The 19,940-nt window shown below is 61.5% G+C and overlaps 1 protein-coding gene across 1 annotated transcript; it reads left to right on the top strand.

The window, feature by feature from the left end:
• The first annotated feature begins 923 nt into the window (after positions 1–923).
• On the top strand, positions 924–17,431 carry LOC101924048 (EVI5-like protein). The gene is given in 21 exon segments (XM_055793137.1): positions 924–1,095; positions 5,288–5,488; positions 6,381–6,570; positions 6,722–6,946; positions 7,434–7,508; positions 7,774–7,899; positions 8,379–8,522; positions 8,663–8,752; positions 9,247–9,344; positions 9,445–9,505; positions 10,309–10,362; positions 11,534–11,566; positions 12,354–12,494; positions 12,676–12,804; positions 13,338–13,478; positions 13,785–13,937; positions 14,256–14,402; positions 15,308–15,403; positions 15,530–15,563; positions 15,566–15,624; positions 17,126–17,431. Coding segments are annotated over 20 exon segments (2,346 nt in total). The 5' UTR covers positions 924–1,095; positions 5,288–5,339; the 3' UTR covers positions 17,327–17,431.
• Positions 17,432–19,940: the final 2,509 nt, after the last annotated feature.

The following is a 19,940-nucleotide window of genomic DNA, read 5'->3' as shown; positions in this document are numbered from 1 at the left end:
AAGAGCCGAATCCCTGAGAAACGTGGGACCCCTGTCACCCCCTTTTCTGGGGAGCTGGGGCCCTTTGTCCCCATTGCTGGGGATCCCAGGAGCCCCCAGTGTCCCCATCCCTGGAATCCTATGGGATGGGGGTCCCCGGTCACCCCAACGCCCCAGCCCCAGGGAACTGGGGATCCCCAGACCCAGGCCCCTGTGGGAACGGGGGACACCCTCCCCCCATCACCCCCATCTTCGGGTGACCAGGAACCCCTGAATCCTTGTCCCCAAGGAACTGGGGACCCCCATCTCGCGCCCTGCTATCTGGCTGCCCGCCCTGAGGTGACGGAGGGCAGCTCCGCCCTGCACCCCTCTTCACAGAGTAGCTATCCGTTATTCGACGCCCCATAGGTGGAGGTGTCTGCCTATCATTGCCATCAGCCAATAAGAGCCGTAATCTCCCTAGGAAGGCGGGAACAGCCACCTGTGCTGGAGGGGTGCGTGCTCCTATAGTCTGCCTCACCTTCTCCTGCGCCAGCGATTGGTAGGTACTCCTGTCAATCAAATCCAACCTTTTCGCTGAAGAGGCGGGGCTTGTTGTCCTCTCCTGTCAGCCAGATGCCACTCCAAGCGAGATGGGGCAGCCGATTGGTCTCTCTACCTATCCATCATCACCACCTGCGCCTGCCATTCGCCTCTCGGCAAGGCGGTGCCCACCCCCCCTCAGGGGGAAAGGCATCTCCTTGAATCTGATTGGAACGACGGCTTGTCCATCAACCACTGGCGAGCCAGCCCATTGGCTCACCGCGCACCAGGCGCGGTTTGTAGCCGGGTTCCCCTCGGCGGCTCATTCCCGGGCGGGCCGCGACGATTGGCGGTATCGCCGCGGGGGGGGCGGGCGGAGGCGCGGAGGCGGCGCGTTGATTGGCTGAGGGGCGGGGCCACCTGTCAGTCCGTGTCAGTCAGGGCGGCGGCGGCGGCGGCGGGTCCCCCCATGGCAGCGGCGGGGCCCGCGGCGGCCGCGGCTCCCGCTCGGCTCCCAGCGGCGGTAGCGGCGGGGGGGCGCCGCGGGCCCCCCCCTCGGAGGCAGCCGGCGGTCGCCATGGCAGCGCCTCGCAGGTAGGAGGGGCGGGGAGGGACGACCCGCCCCCTCGGAGGGGGGGGGGGGGCTCCTTCCCTCAGGGATGGGGGGTGCCCCCCCAAGGGGGGGAGGCTGTGAGGGGTAATCACCCCCCTAAGGCTGGGGCGGGGGGGATTGGAGGTAACCCCCCTCCCCAGGGGGCAGGTATATTTGAGGGTGACCCCCTGGGGGGGATACTGGGGGTGAAGCGCACCTCGAGTCTGGGGAGGGGGGGTGCCTATAGGGGTGATGCTGGGGGGGAGGGGGGGATTTGGGGTAAATATTCCCCCCCAGCTATGAGGGAAGTATATTGGTGTTGCCACCCAGCCCCCCCCAGCTGGGGGAGAACTGGGGGGACCCCCCGTATGGGGAGGGCATTGAGATAATCCCCCCCTGGTTATGGGGGTGGCTGGGGGTAACCCCCACCCAGGACTATAGGGTAACTGTGGGGGTGCTCCCCCCCAGACTAAGGGGGTGAATGGGGTTGCCCCCCACTTATGGGGGGTAATTGTAGGTTTACACCCCCCTGGATAAAACCACAAGAGTGCCCCCCACCATGAAGGGGGGGGGGCATTGGGGGTGCCCCCCAAACGCCATGGGGAGGCATTAAGGATGCCTCCCCCCATAGAGGGGGTCACTGCGGGGGGTCACCCCCTGTTCCCATCTTTTATTGGGGCCCCCCAGCACTGCAGCTTGGGGGGGGGGGGGTGTTGTGCAGAGGGTATTGTCCCTTAGTTTGCCTTAAAACAATGAGGGTTTGGTTGAAAAAAAAAGGGGGGGGGGCAGCTGCAGCAGGCAGCTGGGCCCCCCCTATCACAGCCATCATCCCCCAGATGTCATTTATTAGAGGGGGGGGCTTTAATCACACTCCCCCACCCACCCAGCGCACACCCACCCTCTCCACCACCATCCCTGTGCCCCCCATCCGTGGGGAGGGGGTTTGGGGGTGGTCCCTGGGAACCCACCAAAACACCCCCCACCCCCCCCCACCCCCCTCTGCAGCCGCCCAGAAGATGGAGCAGCCGTGGCGGCAGCCCCTGGAGCAGCGGCTTTGTGCCATCCCCGACACGCCTCTCCTTTTGGGTTCAAACCCAGGGATTTTAGCTCCGCCGGGATGACTCGGGTTTCCCATCAAATGACAGGTTTTTCCCCCAAATTCCTCCTCCTTTCTTAATTTCCCCTACCCCCCACCCCCTTTTCTGCTGGTTTGCCATCCGTCAGAGCTGCCGGCGTCGTTTAATACCTGCTGCCGCCAGCAGCCTGGATGGAGGGAAAAAAAAAACCCACCCTATTTTGGTGAAAAATCCCCCCAAACCACCAAACCTTCCCATTTTCTGGGCTTGTTTCACCCAAGTTAGGACTGCAAAACCCACAAAAATCACCACCCGAGTGGCATTTTGGGTTGGTTTTCCCCCCAAAACCACATTTGGAAATACATTTTGGTGGCTGGTACTGAGCGGGGGGGGCGGGGCGGGGAGGAGTTTCCTCGCTCCGTTTTGGTGCTAAATTCAGTTCAGTTTTTGGTGGCTTTTGATCAGTTTTAAATCTGGTGGTATTTTGGGGGGATTTTAGCTGAATATTTGCACCTGTTTCATTCCCGCCAGTGGCAAAACCTGTGCTGTTTAAACCCATTTTTATCCATTTTCCTCCTCTTTCCGCCAACTGCGGATTTTAATGAACCTTGAGAACGTCCTGCTGAAATATTTGTTGGTTTATTCGTTCTTTTTTTCCCTTGTCTGGCTCGTTTTTGATGTTAGTAAGCGGGGTTTAGGGCAAATTGGTGGATTTTTGATGGTTTGTGTTTGCTGGAAAGTCACTACCCGGCACCTCCACAAAATTGCTGCTGAAATGGGGGGTGAATCCCTGCTTCGATGAAGTTTTGAGAGGCGGTTAAAAACAGCTCGGAGACGCCGCAAAAATGGTGCAAAACGGCACCGAGAGACACCGAGGAAACGGCGTAGAAAATACTGTGAAAACGGGGTGGAAAAGGTGCAAAATGACACTGACAGACGCTGCAAAAATGGGCGGAAAAGGCATAAAACGGCACTGAAAAGGCATAGGAAGGGGCAGAAAAGGCGCAAACGGTATGAAGCTCCCCAGAAAAGCTGCAAAAATGGGTCAAAAAAGCAACAAATCAGCAGATTTTAAGCGCGAGGGGGGAAATTTTCACCTTTTCCTCCCAAAAACGCTCTGGCTCGAGGTTGGTGCCTTGACATCTTGCTGAAATTGGGCTTTTTTTACAGCGCTTTGGCCCAACAATGGTATTTTGGGAGAAAAATGAGTAATGTGACGGCGACGCGTAGGGACTTTGGGGACACGCGGGGACCTCGAGGACTCCGCAGCACCCCGTCGCACCGGGAAAGTTATTTTTTTATTAACTCACCATCACAAACGGGCTGAAATCAGGATCATCCAAGCCCTTTCCTGGGCCAGTTTCCTCAAAACAGAGCCGGGGCGCCGTGGTGGCATTTCCAGGACCATTTCCACCATTTCCCCCCCCAATTTTCTCAGCGCCTTTGACTACACCCAGGACTTTTTTTTTTCTTTTTTCCTCCAAATTCAAACAACTTCAGCAAATTTTGTTACCCGTCACCTCAGAATGAGCTCTCAGCGTGGTGGGAACCCTTGAGGATGACGGTCACCAGCTCCTCCCCCCTCCACGCTGGAAAACTAACAGGATTTCACCCCCCCCAAAAAAAAAAAAAAAAAAAAAAAGAAAAATTCCAACCCGCCTTTGCATCTCTTTTTTCCCCGTTTCCACCTGTTTTTTTCTGGTTCTCATAAACCATTTGCCCGCTTCATTTTGGGGTTGAAATCATACGTTTCGGCCATCCCATGCTCATCCACGGGCGGTTGTTGCTTTTATCCCCGCCCTGCACTGGTGTGGAAATGAACATTTTCCTAAAACGCCATTTCAGGACGTTTTTGCAGCCCATTGAACCCTGGCAGGTTGTGCTGCGGCTGCTGTTTGATCAGTAACGTAGAATTTTGCATCGGTGGCACTCACTATTTTCTTTTTTTTTTTTTTCCTTAAAACAGTATTTTGGGTGATATCGGGCAGCAAGGTCTTGCAGGGAAATATTAATTATAGAAAATAAATTAATGGCTGGCCTGGAGACAAAGGCACTGCTGGGAAAGCCCTGTCCCGTGATGAGCAGCATGGGCTGAATTAAATATAATCAAGGCGCTTTTAAAATTTTTTTCCCTCCACTTTATAAAATTTCCTGCTTAACAAGCAAATCCACGTGATCCCATTAATGATTGACCCGATTCTCCCTGCTTGCCCCGAAGCCACCCTGTTAAATTTTGCTGTTTCTGGAAAACTAACCAAAGAATGTGGGATTTTCCCCATTGGCGGCATGGCTGTGCTTGCCCAACGCCCCTTCATTGCTCTGCTTTCCTCGGAGCTCGTTTTGCTGTACCGGTTAATTTTTCCACTGGAAAAAGGGATCAGAACATGGCTTTATGGTTAAAACCTCCCCGATTTATAGTTTGATCTGCGCAGAGGGCAAATTAAGCCCAAATCAGGTAAATCACACATTGATGGTGTATCCTTCAGGTGCTGCAGCTTTTTTATTTCTTTTCTCCGCTTTCTTCACCTTTAACCACAGCAGTGGCTGAGGGCTCATTTTGCCAGTCTCCAGCAGCATTTTTTTCACCAAAAGGAGAGTTTTTCAGCCCAAAAAAGGCCAGAGCATCCTTGAGGGATCCCAGTCCTTGTCCATCCTCCAGCAAATCTCTGGAGACGCCGCTTGAACCCTTCTTTTTGCAGCACTCTTCAACCCACCATTTTCCACCCCATTTCTGCCAGTCCCTGCAATCCCAAACCGAGACTCATTCCTCCCCAGGGAGGCATTTTTCCATAAAACCCCACCAAAATGGGCAAACTGGGTGCTGTCAACCCCTACAGCAAATCCACAGCAGGGCCGGCTTTCCGTAAATGCTCTCTTCCCGCATTGACCCGTTCCTTCCCAAAATGAGGGTTCACTGGGCTTAATCCCAGTTTTTAGGCTAATTTAGTTCGACTGATTTTGGGCAAACACAGGAGGATGCGCTTAGACCTGGCTTGATGTGAAAACTGGGCTTAAATGGTCGGGGATTTTTTTTTTTTTTTTTTAGGGAATTAAGTGACTGTCTTGGTGCAAATGGAGCGATGCTCGCATCCGCTCACGCCGGCGCTCGCTTTTCCAGGTGAGACCCCCGAAATCCCCGCGGGCTCGGCCCACCGCCGGCCCCCGCCGCCATGGCATCGCCGGCTGTCAGCCCCGACTCGTCCTCCCACGAAGCCCTCTCCTCCGTCAACTCAGCCCCGGCATGTTCGCCCACCTCCGACTCGGAAAACCTCAGCCCCGACGAACTGGAGCTGCTGGCGAAACTGGAGGAGCAAAACCGGTGAGTTCCAGGTGTTACGCACCCCATTCGCTCTCTTTATCATCCTTTTTTTATCCAAATATTTCCCTTAAAATCAGAGGCTGGACATCAACGAGCCACTTCCCCAAGCATTGCTCCAACCGGGGCAAAAACCCACCATTTTTTTTAATTTTCACCTTTATTTTCACCTATTTTCATGCAGTTTCTTATGTTCAAATTTCTATTTTGCTCTGAAAACAGCCGGCTTTGCTCGTTCAGGCAGGCAAAGGGGAATCTTGCAAGGAAATGGTTGTTGGGAAATAATAAATCCTAAAGAATAAACCCACCCGCTTGGGTGGTGGGTTTTAAACCCGCTCTGGATGGGAAACGAACCCTGAGGTTCACTTGGCCGCGATGCTGGGCAAAAAGCTCCATCCCCAGCCTTCAAACCGGTGTTCAAATCAAGCCCTGAAGTGAAAATTTCCTTCCCAAGGTGTTTTGAAGCAAATTTGTGCTGAGAAAAAAGCCCATCGTGAATCCGTTGTTTAAGCAAATTGATTAAAGAAACCGTCCCCAGGCAGCTGTCAACATTTGGCTGGGACAAACAGCCCAGCCGGGTGCTATTTTGGGGTCGTTTTGGGGAATATCGCCTTTTTTGGTGTGGTTTTGGAGGACTTTCCCCTCCTTTGGGGCATTTTGGGTGAATCTCTCTTCCTTCGGGGCGGTTTGGAGGGAATCTCTCCTTCTTAGGGATGTTTTGGAGGAAGATCTCCTCGTTCGGGGTGGTTTCTGGGGAACTGCTCCTCTTGGAGCAGGATTTTGTAGAATCGCTTCTCCTTTGGGGCTGTTTGAGGGAAGTATCTCCTTTTCTGGGATGGTTTTGGGGGGCTGTCTTGTCTTTTTTTTTGGGGGGCGCTACCTGTGTCTCTCGCAGGCTACTGGAGGCCGACTCCAAGTCAATGCGCTCCATGAATGGCTCACGACGGAACAGCGGCTCGTCCTTGGTCTCCAGCTCCTCGGCCTCCTCCAACCTCAGCCACCTCGAGGAGGACACCTGGATCCTCTGGGGCCGCATCGTCAACGAGTGGGACGAGTGGCGCAAGAAGAAGGAGAAGCTGCTGAAGGTGAGGGCGCTGCTTTAGTTTGAATGGTATTTTAAACCCTCCGGCAAAAACCTGCACTGGCCTTCCAGGGTGGTGCCTCCCCCATCCATGAGGAGCTTCCCCAGCTTCTTGAAAGCCATTTTCTCAGGTTTTTGCCCCGTTTTTCCCACAGGAGCTCATCCGCAAAGGGATCCCTCACCATTTCCGTGCCATCGTCTGGCAGCTGCTCTGCAGCGCCACCGACATGCCCGTCAAAAACCAATACTCAGAGCTACTCAAGATGTCCTCTCCCTGCGAGAAGCTCATCCGACGGGATATCGCCCGCACCTATCCCGAACACGAGTTCTTCAAGGGCCAGGACAGTCTGGGCCAGGAGGTGCTCTTCAACGTCATGAAGGTAACGTCTTTCCTCAAGCGGCACAGGGTCTTGGTCACAGCCAGGATATCCCTTTGGGTTTTGAAGCTGGTTTTGCTGGATTATAATTTTGGAGGGGTTTGCTTTCCACCACAAACTCCTGGAACCGCTTTTCGCAGCGTGACAGCCCTTGCTTCACAAAGGGACCTCGGGTTTTTTTTCCTGCGGCGTTTCCTCTGTACTACTCCATCCATCCCAAAACTCAGTTTTCATTTTGACATGTACATCACAACGTTTGAGTTGTCATCTGAATGAAGAAATGGGTAATTGAGGCTTTTGGGGGGGGTCCAAATTCAAGTTTGCAGCCACATCGTGTTCACAGGTGGTGTTGTCGACCAAAAAAAACCCTCTTTTCCGTGGTCAAGGCTTCCCTCCCACCGCTGGCCTCCCCCAGCCAGCGGGAATTCTGACCTGGTCCAATCCCCCTGCTCACACGTAGGTTTATTTTGAATTTTTTTCCTTCTTCCAGGCCTATTCACTGGTGGACCGGGAGGTTGGATACTGCCAAGGTAGCGCCTTCATCGTGGGACTGCTGCTTATGCAGGTTTGTGACAAACCCTGAGCGAGGAGGAGCTGCTGGCCTGGTTGGGAAACGGGAGACCTTTTCTTGATCCTAAGGAACAAAATGGTCTTGTTCCCACCATCCCACGTTCTCCTGATGGGTTTAAATCCCCCATTAGTATCCTCCTTCACCCAGGGATGGCTCCTGGCACATCCCATCCCATCCCATCACCTGCTGGGAAGAGGCTCTGCATCCAGAACTGCCAGCAGAGGTTTAAGGGGAAATTCATGTCCCTTTGGGTCTCCAGATGCCCGAGGAAGAGGCCTTCTGTGTGTTCGTGAGGCTGATGCAGGAATACCGCTTACGGGAGCTCTTCAAACCCAGCATGGCCGAGCTGGGGCTCTGCATCTACCAGTTTGAGTACATGCTGCAGGTAGGCACCACCCCACGTCCCCCAGAATGCTCGTGGTGCTGGGAACCAGCGGGTAGAACCAGGGGACAAGGACAGGGAGAGGTTGGAGTGAGGTGGCAGCTTCAGGAGAAATGCATTCCTCCGATGGAGCTCATGTCCAGCAACACAGATCCTGGGGACATCTATGAGGTGCTCTGAGGACCATCCATGATTCCTCAAGGGGGACATCAGTGAGACCCCCAAGGACATGCACAGGACACCTTGGGGACATCCATGAGACCTCAGGGCACCTCCGTGAGATGCCCCAGGGGCCATCCATGAGGTGCCCTGAGGGACATCCATGAGATCCTAGGGACCATCCACAGAGGACCTTCCGTGAGCCCCCTCAGAGACCTCCACAAGACCTCGTGAACATGTTCAAACCTCAGCAGCCATGAATAGCTCCTAAAACCATCCACCATTTCCCGTTCCTCTTCATTTCTTCCATTTCTTATGTCCAGGAGCAGTTGCCGGAGCTGAACATCCACTTCCGCTCACAGAGCTTCCTCACCTCCATGTATGCCTCCTCCTGGTTCCTCACCCTCTTCCTCACCACCTTCCCTCTTCCTGTGGCCACGCGCGTCTTCGACATCTTCATGTACGAGGTAACGGGGCTGCGCCAACATCATCAATCACCAAGGGGCGACACCCACATTTTCCATCTTGATGTGGAAACATTCCTGGGGAGAAAAACCCCGGGTGGGAAAGACAATGGCATGGGATCAAGTGTGGACCCTTCCTGCAGGGGCTGGAGATTGTCTTCCGTGTGGGAATGGCGCTGCTGCAGTTCAACCAGGCTGAGCTTGTCCAGCTTGACATGGAGGGCATGTCCCAGGTACGGGCCAGTGGCTTTAGGGGTGGATTTGTTCAACGGGACATATTTTGGGGTGGATTTGTCCAACAGGAGATGTTTCAGAGTGGATGTGTCAACAAGAGATGTTTCGGGGTGGATTTGTCCAACAGGACGTGTTTCGGGATAGATTTGTCCAACGGGACGTGTTTTGGGGTGGATTTGTCCAACACAATATCTTTTTGCATGGATTTCTCCAAGAGGATGAGTTTTGGGATGGATTTATCCAGTGGGACGTGTTTCGGGGCGGATTCGTCCAATGGGACGTGTTTCGGGGCAAATTTAACCCAAACCAGGATGTGTTTTGGGCCCGTTTTACGCAACGGGACGTATTTTGTGGTGGATTTCTGCAACGAGCTGTATTTTAGCTTTACGGGATGAGCCGTATTTTGGGGTGGGTTTATGCAACGAGGGTGTGGGTTTGGGCAGATTTATCCTATTTTTGGGGTGATTTTCATAGCTGATTTCTGCACCCACAGTACTTCCAGAAGGTGATCCCACACCAGTTCGACAGTTGCCCCGACAAGCTGATCCTCAGGGCCTTCCAGGTCAAGTACAACCCCAAGAAGATGAAGAGGTGAGATGGGGAGAGGGGTTCCTCTGCCAGGTGTGGGGCATAGGGCCAGGGGATCTGGTCCCCATCCTCATGTCCCAGCCTGTCCCCATGTCCTGAGCAGGCTGGAGAAGGAGTACGCTGCCATCAAGAACAAGGAGATGGAGGAGCAGATCGAGATCAAGGTGAGAAAGATCAAGTGTTGGCATCCTGGGGCTCCTTGAGCTACTCTCATGGGGACTTGGCCCATCCCCAGGGCCAGCTGAACCCCACTGGCGTAGCATAGCCCATCCTCGGGGCCATCTAAGCCACCTGGGGCCACTTTGGCCCATCCCAGGGTCACTTGACCCTTTCCCAGTGCCGTTTGAGCCATGCTGGGATGGCTCAGCCCATCCCCAGCACTGTTGAATCCGTCCCAGGGCCACTTTGACTCATCCCTGGGGTCACTTGGAGCCGTGCCAGCACCGTGTAGCCCATCCCTGGGGCTACCTGAGCCATCTCAGGGTGGCTTAGCCTCTCCCTGGAGCCACCTGACCCATCCCTGGGGTCATTTGACCATCCTGGGACAACTTTACCCATCCCCGGGGCATGTAAACCACCCTGGGATCACTTGGACCCATGGCTGGGAATGTTCAGCCCATCTCTGGAGCCATCTGAGCCATCTCCAGGGCCATCTAAACCATCCTGGGGCCACCGTCACCCATCCCAGGGCTTTTGAAGCTGTCCCCAAGGCCACTTAGCCTGTCCCCAAAGCCACGTTAGCCATCCCAGGGCCACTTTGTCCCATTTTCAGGGTTGTTTGAGTCATTCCAGGGCCATTTGACCCGTCCCTGAGGCCACAGGAACCATCCAGGGACAGCTTAGCCCATCCCTGGGGCCACTTCACCCCTGTGTCCCCTGTCCCCAGACTGCCCAGGCTTAGAGACCCCCCCCAAGGATGTCCACACCCCCCTCCGGTGCTAATTTCTCCCCATTTTTCCCCTCTCAGCGCCTCCGCACTGAGAACCGCCTGCTGAAACAGCGCATCGAAACCCTGGAGAAGGTGAGCACCACGGCTGGCACCCCAAAACTCCCCCGGGGGGCACCCAGACCCCCCCTGGGGATACCCAGATTCCCCCTGGGGGGCACCCAGACCCGCCTAGGGATACTCAGCCCCCCCCGGGGATACCCAGCCCCCCCCGGGGGGCACCCAGCCCCCCCCTGGGGATACCCAGCCCCCCCCGGGGGGCACCCAGCCCCGCCTGGGGATACCCAGACGCCCCCCAGGGGGCACCCAAACTCCCCCCCCGGGGATATCCAGACCCCCCCCGGGGGGCACCCAGACCCCTGCGGATACCCAGACCCCCCTGGGGGGCATGCAGACCCCCCTGGGGATACCCAGACCTGCCTGTGGGGCACCCAGCCCCCCCCGGGGATACCCAGGCCTCCCCAGGGGGCACCCAGACCCCCACCTGGGGATACCCAGACCCCCACCTGGGGATACCCAGCAGCCCCCTGGGGGGCACCCAGACCTGCCTGGGGGGCACCCAGACCTGCCTGGGGGACACCCAGCCCCCCCCAGGGACACCCAGGCCCCCCGGGGGGCACCCAGACCCACCTAGGGATACCCAGACCCCCCCCTGGGGGGCACCTAGACCTGCCTGGGGGGCACCCAGTTCCCCTGGGAATACCCAGACTCCCCCTGGGGGGCACCCAGAACCTATTGGGGATACCCAGACCCCGCCTGGGGGGCACTCAGACCCCCCTGAAGCACCCAGAAAATCCCTTGGAACATCCCAAACTCCCCCCGAGGCACCCATGCCACCACCCCCCCCAAAAAAAAAATCCCAGCACCCATGGGTGCAATCCCACAAGGTCCAGCACCCTTTTATGGGCCGCCCCTCCAAAATCTCCCCTCCCAGCACCATTTTGGTGCAAAAATGGGATATTTTAAGTCCATCAAGCAGCTACTTCAGCATTTTTTCACACAAAGTCTCCCTCTGGGAGGTGGGTAACATTCTGTTTTAAGGCAAAATACCACCATCACCCTGTTTTCCCCCGGAGACTGGGAAAAAAGCTAAAATCCTTGGAAAACACCCCAAAACGGGGACCGATGATGCGCGGGAAGGTTGCCGGGTGCCTCCGCCTCGCGGCTTCTCTCGCTGCCTCCGTCTCCTTCGTTTATCTTGTTACGTCTCTCCCTCTTTCTCTCTCTTCTCCGCCGGCGGCCGCAGGAGAGCGCGGCTCTCGCCGACAGGCTCATCCAGGTAGTGTCAAAAATAGCTATTTTTCTCTTTTCTGCTGCGTTTTAACCCTTTTCTTCCCCCTTTTGCTTCCCGGCCTCCCTGCGTCTGCCTCGTTTGGGGAAAATCTGCCCTTTTTCCTGCTTTTCTGGAGGCTCCCGCGCACCTTCCCCGCCTTGGGGGGTGGGGGGAAGGAAGGTTTGGGGGTGGTTGGTGAAAATGGGGGGGGTTGGCCCGTTTTGGGGCTCGGTGGTAAGTGGGGGGGGGTGGCGCGGGTGGCATTGGGGGGGCGGGGTTTGGGCAAGATGGGGTAAAAGCTGCTGTTTTGATGAGTTTGCCCAAAATAGATGGATTTTGAGTGGAAGGTCATGGGTCGTGGTATGAGAGGGGACAGAATGGCCCCAGAGGTCCCCACGGGGCTGGTGTCACCTCCTTGTCCTCGGTGTCAGCTGCAGTGGGGCTGGTGTCGCCCCCCTTGTCCCCAGTGTCACCAGCCACAGGGCCAGCATCACTCAGGTGTCATCCACTGAGGGGGGGAAAGGGGGGGTTGGTGTCACCCCCTCATCCCTGTCGTCACCTCACCGTGGGGCTGGTGTCACCCTCCATGGCTGGCGTCACCCCCTTGTCCCCAGTGTCCTTCCCTTCATCCCCACCCCTCACCCACTGCGGGACTGGTGTCCCCCTCCTCATCCCCAGCATCCCCCATGTCCCCATCCTCCCCCCTCTTTGTCCCCACCACCGCCACCCTCTCCTCATGACACGCTGCTGCAGGGGAGAACCAGGGGTTGTGACACATCCCCGCTGTCCCCAGGGCCAGGTGACACGGGCGCAGGAGGCGGAGGAGAACTACATCATCAAGCGGGAGCTGGCGGTGGTGAAGCAACGCTGCACCTCGGCCACTGAGAACCTGCAGCGCGCCCAAACCACCATCCGACAGCTGCAGGACCAGCAGGTCTGTGTCCCCAGATGTCCCCAGATGTCCCCATCATCCCACACACATTCCCCCCCCCTTCCATTCACGCCCCGCTACAGCCCAGATTCAGGGGTGGGGGGTGGGGTGCCACCCCTGTGGGCCAGCCCAGGGGACACACAGGTGTTGTGCCCCGTGGGTGACACGGTGGGGACGGTGGCAGGGGAACCCACGCTTCAGCGAGGAGTTTGTCACCCACCTGGAGACGGAGCTGGAGCAGTCGCGGCTGCGGGAGAGCGAGACCCTCGGTGCCCTCAAGGAGATGCAGGATAAAGTCCTCGACATGGAGAAGGTGACGGGGACGGCTCGTGGGTGTCACACTGGTGGCCTTGAGGGTGGTCCCACAAGTGGCCCTGGGGATGGGGAGAGTCACACAAATGGTCTTGGGGACAGGGACAGTCACGTGGGTGGCCGTGGGGTGGGGAGTGTCACATGAGTGGCCTTGAGGACAGGGAGTGTCACACGGCAGGTCCTGGACCTGGCATCCCCTGTCCCTGGGGGTCCCCAGTGCCACACCAGGTGTCCCCAGGGGTTCCCCTGTGCCCAGGGATCCACATCTGTTCCCAGTATCCTCCATCATCTCCCCCAGTGCCCCATGAGTGTCCCCACCTCCACCTGGCACAGGGGGACGACCCCCCAGTGCCACCACCCTGGGATGTCCCTGCCGATGACGAGTGCCACCACCCTGAGGTGTCCCCGATGACATCCAGTGTCGCTGCCCCACGTTGTCCCTGCCCCAGGGTGTCCCCACCAATATCTGATGCCCCCACCCCAGGGTGCTCCCACCCCGGGGTGTCCCCACCAATGTCCCCTGTGTCCCCGCAGAGGAACAGCCTGCTGCCAGACGAGGACAACGTGGTGCGGCTGCAGGAGGAGCTGCAGGCGCTGGCGCTGCGTGAGGCGGAGGCCGTCAAGTCGCTGACAGAGCTGCAGCAGCAGGTGAAGGACCTCAGTGACAGCTGGCAGGTAAGGAGCCGCACGCCTGGGTCCCCTCTGACACCCACCTGTGTCCCCCCGATGTCTGGGCCCCCCCCAGACACATGGGTCCCCTCCCAGCCACCTGGGTCCCTCATGCCGATGCCTAGGTCACCTCCCGACCACATTGGTCCCTTGTCCTGACATCTGGGTCCCCTCCTGGCCACCTGGGTCCCTTGTCCTGATGCCTGGGTCCCCTGCCATCTGACTGGGTCCCTCACCCTGCCACCTGGGTGCCCATGGGAGACACGCGGGCCCCCCGCCTGCCCGGTGGGTGCCTGATGGGTGCGCGTGCAGGCGGGCCGGGCAGGCGGGCGCTGGAAGGAGTCCCCGCGGCGGAACAACGCCAACGCGCTGCAAGAGGCCGTGGTGGCGGCGCGGCTGCGGGAGGCCCAGGCCCAGGCCGAGCTGCGGGCGCTGCGGCAGCGGGTGCTGCAGCTGGAGACGCAGGTCAGAGCACGGGCCACATCCTGGCCCCGGGGGCGGGGGGGGTGAAACTGGGGGTGCTGGGGCCAGGGGGACCTGAACTGGGGGGTCCTGGGTGCTGAGCTGGGGGTGCTGGGGCTGGAGGGTCCTGGGTGCTGAACCGGGGGTGCTGGGCTGGCCCCGATGTCCCCCTCCCCAGGGCCAGATCCAGCGCACGGTGCTGGGCCGCGTGGAGCAGATGTATGTGGGGCTGCAGGAGCCATCTGGGGGGGATGGGGGGACGGGGGGACAGGGGGACAAGGACTGGGGCCAGGGTGGTGACAGCCCTGTCCCCCCCCCCAGGGCCAGATCCAGCGCACGGTGCTGGGCCGCGCGGAGCAGACGTGCGCGGGGCTGCGGGAGCAGCTGCGGCTGGCGGCGGCGCAGAGCAAGGGGCTGCAGGCGCAGCTCAGCGAGAGCCACCGCAAACACGCCGAGGCCCAGTGCAAGGTGGGACACGGAGGGGACACGGCGGGGACACCCACGGCACCACCCGGGGCACCCACAGCCCTCCCGGGGGGTCCCCGTGTCCCCTCCCATGGGGTCCCCATGTCCCCTCCAGTGGGGACCTTATCTCACCTCCCATGGGGTCCCCATGTCCCCTTCAATTAGGACCTTATGTTCCCTCCTGTGTCCCCTCCCATGGTGGCCCAGTGTCCCCTCCCGTAGGGTCCCCATGTCCCCTCCCATGATGTCCCCATGTCCCCTCCAGTGGAGACCTTATGTCCCCTTCCATGGGGTCCCAGTGTCCCCCTCAATTGGGACCTTATGTCCCCTCCTGTGTCCCCTCCCGTAGGGTCCCCATGTCCCCTCACATGAGATCCTTGTCCCCTCCCGTGGGGTCCCCGTGTCCCCTCCCATGATGTCCCCGTGTCCCCTCCTGTGGTGTCCCCATGTCCCCTCCAGTGGGGACCTTATGTCCCCTCCCGTGGGGTCCCTCTGTCCCCTCCTGTGGGGTCCCTCTGTCCCCTCCCATAGTGTCCCCATATCCCCATCCCATGGGGTCTCAGGGTCCCCTCTGTGGGGTCCCAGTGTCCCCTCCCGTGGTGTCCCCGATATCCCCTTCAACTGGGACCTTATGTCCCTTCCTGTGTCCCCTCCCATTGTGTCCCCATCTCCCCTCCCATGATGTCCCCATGACCCCTCCTATGGGGTCCCAGTGTTCTCCTGTCCCCTCCCATGGGGTCCCAATGTCCCCTCCCATGTTGTCCCCACGTCCCCTCCCCCAGAGTCCCCCCCAGGGTCCCTTCCACTGCCCTTCCCTTGGCCCTGGGGACAAAGGTGGGGCTGGAACCTCCCCTGGGGGGGGGAGCTGGCTGACCGGGGGGTGACCCGGGTGACACGGCTGTCCCCAGAGCAAGGAGGAGGTGATGGCGGTGCGGCTGCGCGAGGCCGACAGCATGGCGGCCCTGGCCGAGATGCGACAGCGCGTGGCCGAGCTGGAGATCCAGGTGAGCGGGGGAGGGGGACAACGGGGGGGGGATGGGCCCGGGGGGTGGGGTGAGGGGGTGACAGGGGGACTTGGGGACAGGGAGGGGGGAGGGACAGGCACCCGCTGACCCGCGCGCCCCCCGCAGAGGGAGGAGGGGATGATCCAGGGGCAGCTCAACCACTCGACGCCGCCCAGTACATCCGCCAGCTCAAGGACCACATCGACGAGCTCAAGGCCGAGGTAAGGCACCCAAGGGTGCTGGGGCCCGCATCCTGCGCCCCAAGGGTGCTGGGGCCCGCATCCTGCGGGTGCTGGGGGCCCGCATCCTGCGCCCAAGGGTGCTGGGGCCCGCATCCTGCGGGTGCTGGGGCCCGCATCCTGCGCCCAAGGGTGCTGGGGCCCGCATCCTGTGCCCAAGGGTGCTGGGGCCCGCATCCTGCGGGTGCTGGGGGCCCGCATCCTGCGCCCAAGGGTGCTGGGGGCCCGCATCCTGCGCCCAAGGGTGCTGGGGGGCCGCATCCTGTGCCCAAGGGTGCTGGGGGCCCGCATCCTGCGCCCAAGGGTGCTGGGGCCCGCATCCTGCGGGTGCTGGGGGCCCGCATCCTGCGCCCAAGGGTGCTGGGGCCCGCATCCTGCGCCCAAGGGTGCTGGGGGCCCGCATCCTGCGCCCAAGGGTGCTGGGGGCCCGCATCCTGCGCCCAAGGGTGCTGGGGCCCGCATCCTGCGCCCAAGGGTGCTGGGGGCCGCATCCTGCGCCCAAGGGTGCTGGGGGCCCGCATCCTGCGCCCAAGGGTGCTGGGGGGCCGCATCCTGCGCCCAAGGGTGCTGGGGCCCGCATCCTGCGCCCAAGGGTGCTTGGGGGCCCGCATCCTGCGCCCAAGGGTGCTGGGGGGCCGCATCCTGCGCCCAAGGGTGCTGGGGGCCGCATCCTGCGCCCAAGGGTGCTGGGGCCCGCATCCTGCGCCCAAGGGTGCTGGGGGCCGCATCCTGCGCCCAAGGGTGCTGGGGGCCCGCATCCTGTGCCCAAGGGTGCTGGGGGGCCGCATCCTGCGCCCAAGCGTGCTGGGGCCCGCATCCTGCGCCCAAGGGTGCTGGGGGGCCGCATCCTGCGGGTGCTGGGGGCCCGCATCCTGCGCCCAAGGGTGCTGGGGGGCCGCATCCTGCGCCCAAGGGTGCTGGGGCCCGCATCCTGCGCCCAAGGGTGCTGGGGGGCCGCATCCTGCGCCCAAGGGTGCTGGGGGCCGCATCCTGCGCCCAAGGGTGCTGGGGGCCCAGGACCCTTCCGCAGGGCGTGACCCCTGCGCCCTCCCCAGGTCACCCCGGGCTGTGTCCCCCGATGTCCCCAAGGCCCGACGCCGGCCACGCTGGGGACAGTGCCCGGGGGGGGGAGGGGGGGGGGAGCGCTGGCACCACCCGCGAGGTCCCCACGGTGCCATCGGCGATGTCCCCGCGCCGTGTGGCAGGGGACAGCTGGTGACAGTGTCTCCCCTCTCTCCTCCCCCCTCCCCTTCTCTGCTGTCCCTTGGCCCCTCCCTTGGCCCTTTGTCCCTTGTCCCCTTGTCCCTGTCACCTTGACCCCATCCCTGCCCCCTTATCTCCTGTCCCCCCTCGTGTCCCCATCCTCTTGTCCCATCACCCCATCATGTCCCCATGCTGTCCCTGGTCCCCTGGTCCCTGGCCCCATCCCCCATCGTGTTCCCACGTCCCTTGTCCCCTGCCCCCTTGTACCCTGTCCCCGCAGATCCGGCTGCTGCGGGGGCCGCTGGCCTTCGGGGCGGTGGGGCTGGGGACACGCCTGGGGGACGAGGACTCGCTGGGGTCCTCGGACGAGGAGCTGCCACCCTTCGCCCTGACCCACGGGGACATCGGGGACCTCGGGGACCTCGGGGACATGGGGGACAGCAGCGACAGCGAGACTGAGGGGGCACCCACGGCGCCGTGACCCACGGGGACCTCGGGGACAATGGGGGACGGCAGCGACCAGCCAGACCCAGGGGGCACCCGGGGCACCCTGAGCCGCGGGGACAATGGGGACATGGGGGGGGCAGCAGGGACAGCGAGCCCGAGGGGACACCCCAGGGACCCCAACTCGGGGGGACCTGCCAGCCCAGGGGGACCCCAGGGGCCACCCACAGCACCCGGGGGACACTGGGGGACACAGGGACACCCATGGGTGCCCCAGCATCCCAGGGCAGGATCCCACTGGGGCGGCGGGGGGGGAGGTCTTGGGCCTGGGGGCTGCCCCGAGCCAACGTGCACAGAGGGATCCCGGGGCACCAGTGGATCTCCAAGCGGCTGGATATTGTGCACAGAGGGATCCCGGGGCACCAGTGGATCCCCAAGCGGCTGGATCCTGCACACAGAGGGATCCCGGGGCACCGCTGGATCCCTGAACAGAGGGATCCTGGAGCACTGCTGGATCCTGGAGCAGCCAGATCCTGCACAGAGGGATCCTGAGGCATCAGCAGACCTCTGAACGGGGGGATCCCAGGGTACCACTGGATCCCCGAGCGGCCAGATTCTGCACACAGCCAGCCCCTGGGATGCGATGGGACCCCCCAGGACGCAGCCCAAGGCCAGATCCCAGGCCCAGCTGGATCCTGCCCGCAACTGGATCCTGGACACAGTGATCCCCTGGACACGTGGGGACCCCCCCAACCCTGAGACCCCCACCAAGGACATGGCCGGATCCTGCCCCCACCCCAGCCCCAGCTGGATCCCACACCTCGTGACGTGGGCACGGTGCGATCCGGGACAGCAGCTGGATCCTGGATCCCCCCTCCCCCTCCCCCCTACAAACGGATCCCAGCCACGGGGGGACCCCGGTACGGCCGGATCCCAGACGGTTTGGGGGGGTCCCTGCCCTGCCCCCCCCTCGCTGTTTATACCCTGTACAGAGAAATAGAGACGCTGTGGGACAGCGGGGCCCCAAACCCCCTCGAATTCACCCCAAAATATCGGCGGGGGCCCCCAGCCCCCGGGGGTGCCCCCCAAACCAGGACCCGGGGGGGGTGGGGCAGCAGCACCTTTATTTGCCCCCTGGGGGGGAACCGGGGGGGGAGGGGGCCCGGGGGGGCTGGGCTCAGGGGGCTGCCGGGGGGGTCCTGGCCGCAGGCGGCTTCAGGGTGGGTCGGAGCTGGGGGGGGGACATGCAGGCTGGTGTCCCCAGTAACCCCCAGTGCTCCCAGTTACTCCTGGTCCTACCCCCAAACCCCCCAGTGCTCCCAGTTACCTGCATCCCAGCTCTCCAGTGCTCCCAGTTACCCCTGGTCCTACCTTCTAATCCCCCAGTGCTCCCAGTTATCCCTGGTCCAATCTCCCAGTGCTCCCAGTTACCCCCCATCCCACCCCCACCCAGTGCTCCCAGTTACCCACATCCCACCCCACCCCCAGTGCTCCCAGTTACCCTTAGTCCTACTGACTGCCCCCCAGTGTTCCGTTACCCTCCCATCACACCCCACTCAGTGCTCCCAGTTACTCCTGGTCCTACACCCCCCCCCCCAGTGCTTCCCCCAGTACTCCCAGTATCCTCAGAGTTGCCAGTGAGCCCACAGTGCCCCCACAGTGTTCCCAGTTACCCTATCCCCCCAATCCTCCCCCCTTGCTCCCAGTATCCACCTCCAGTGCCCCCCCATACTCCCAGTATCCCCTGTGTCCCCCAATATGAGCAGTTACCCCCCCAGTGCCCCACGTTACCTCCCAGTTACCCCTCCCAGTGCTCCCAGTACCCCCCAGCCCCTCCATACCTGGCCCCCCCCGGGCTGGGGGGCAGCACTGGAGCTGGGGGAGGGGCGGGGGCAGCTGAGGGCAGAGGGGGTGGTTAGTAAGGGGGGGGGGGAATTGGGGGGTCCAGCCCAGGAGGGGGGGACACGGGGGGTGGGGGGTCAGGGTGGATTATGGGGGGGCTTGGGGGAGGGGCATCAGGTGGATGGGGGGGCTTGGGGAGTCTGAGGTGCTTTGGGGTGGGGGAGTAGGAGGGGGGCACAGCCCTGGGGGGGGGCATCTGGGGGGGTCCCAATGATGGTGGGGGGGTATTTGGGGGAGGGGGGATTATTGGGGGGGGGGGGTGTCTGTCGGGGGTTTCCTGAGGGGGGTATCATTGGAGGGGGGTCCCGGCGGGGTTATGGGGGAGGTGTCACTGGGTGGGCGGGGGGGGGGAGGTCACTGAGGGGGGGGGGTCACGGGGGGGTCCCTATGGAGGGGGTATCACTGGGGGGGGGGGGGGGATCCCAGGGGTGTCCCGGAGGGGTTGTGGGGGGAGGGGTCACTGAGGGGGGGGGTCACGGGGGGGGAGGGGGGTCACGGGGGGGGAGGGGGGTCACGGGGGGTCCCCCACCTGTGCGGCCGTGCACGAACCAGAGCCCCCCCGCCAGGGCCGCCCCCACCACGAGGCCCCGAAGGAGACGGCAGCCACGGCCCCGGGGGGGCACGGTGGGTTCTGGGGGGGCAGCGTCAGCCCCCACAGCCCCCCCGGGGGTCCCACACCCCCCAACCCCCCCCCCGCCCCAAACCTTACCCCCCTTCCGGGGGTCCCAGAACTCTCCACACCCCCAAAC

Source organism: Falco peregrinus (assembly GCF_023634155.1).
Source record: "Falco peregrinus isolate bFalPer1 chromosome 12 unlocalized genomic scaffold, bFalPer1.pri SUPER_12_unloc_1, whole genome shotgun sequence".
In the NCBI taxonomy this organism is placed as follows: domain Eukaryota; kingdom Metazoa; phylum Chordata; class Aves; order Falconiformes; family Falconidae; genus Falco; species Falco peregrinus.
The sequence above is the reverse complement of the archived record's forward strand: the minus strand, read 5'-3'. Positions and strand labels throughout refer to the sequence as shown.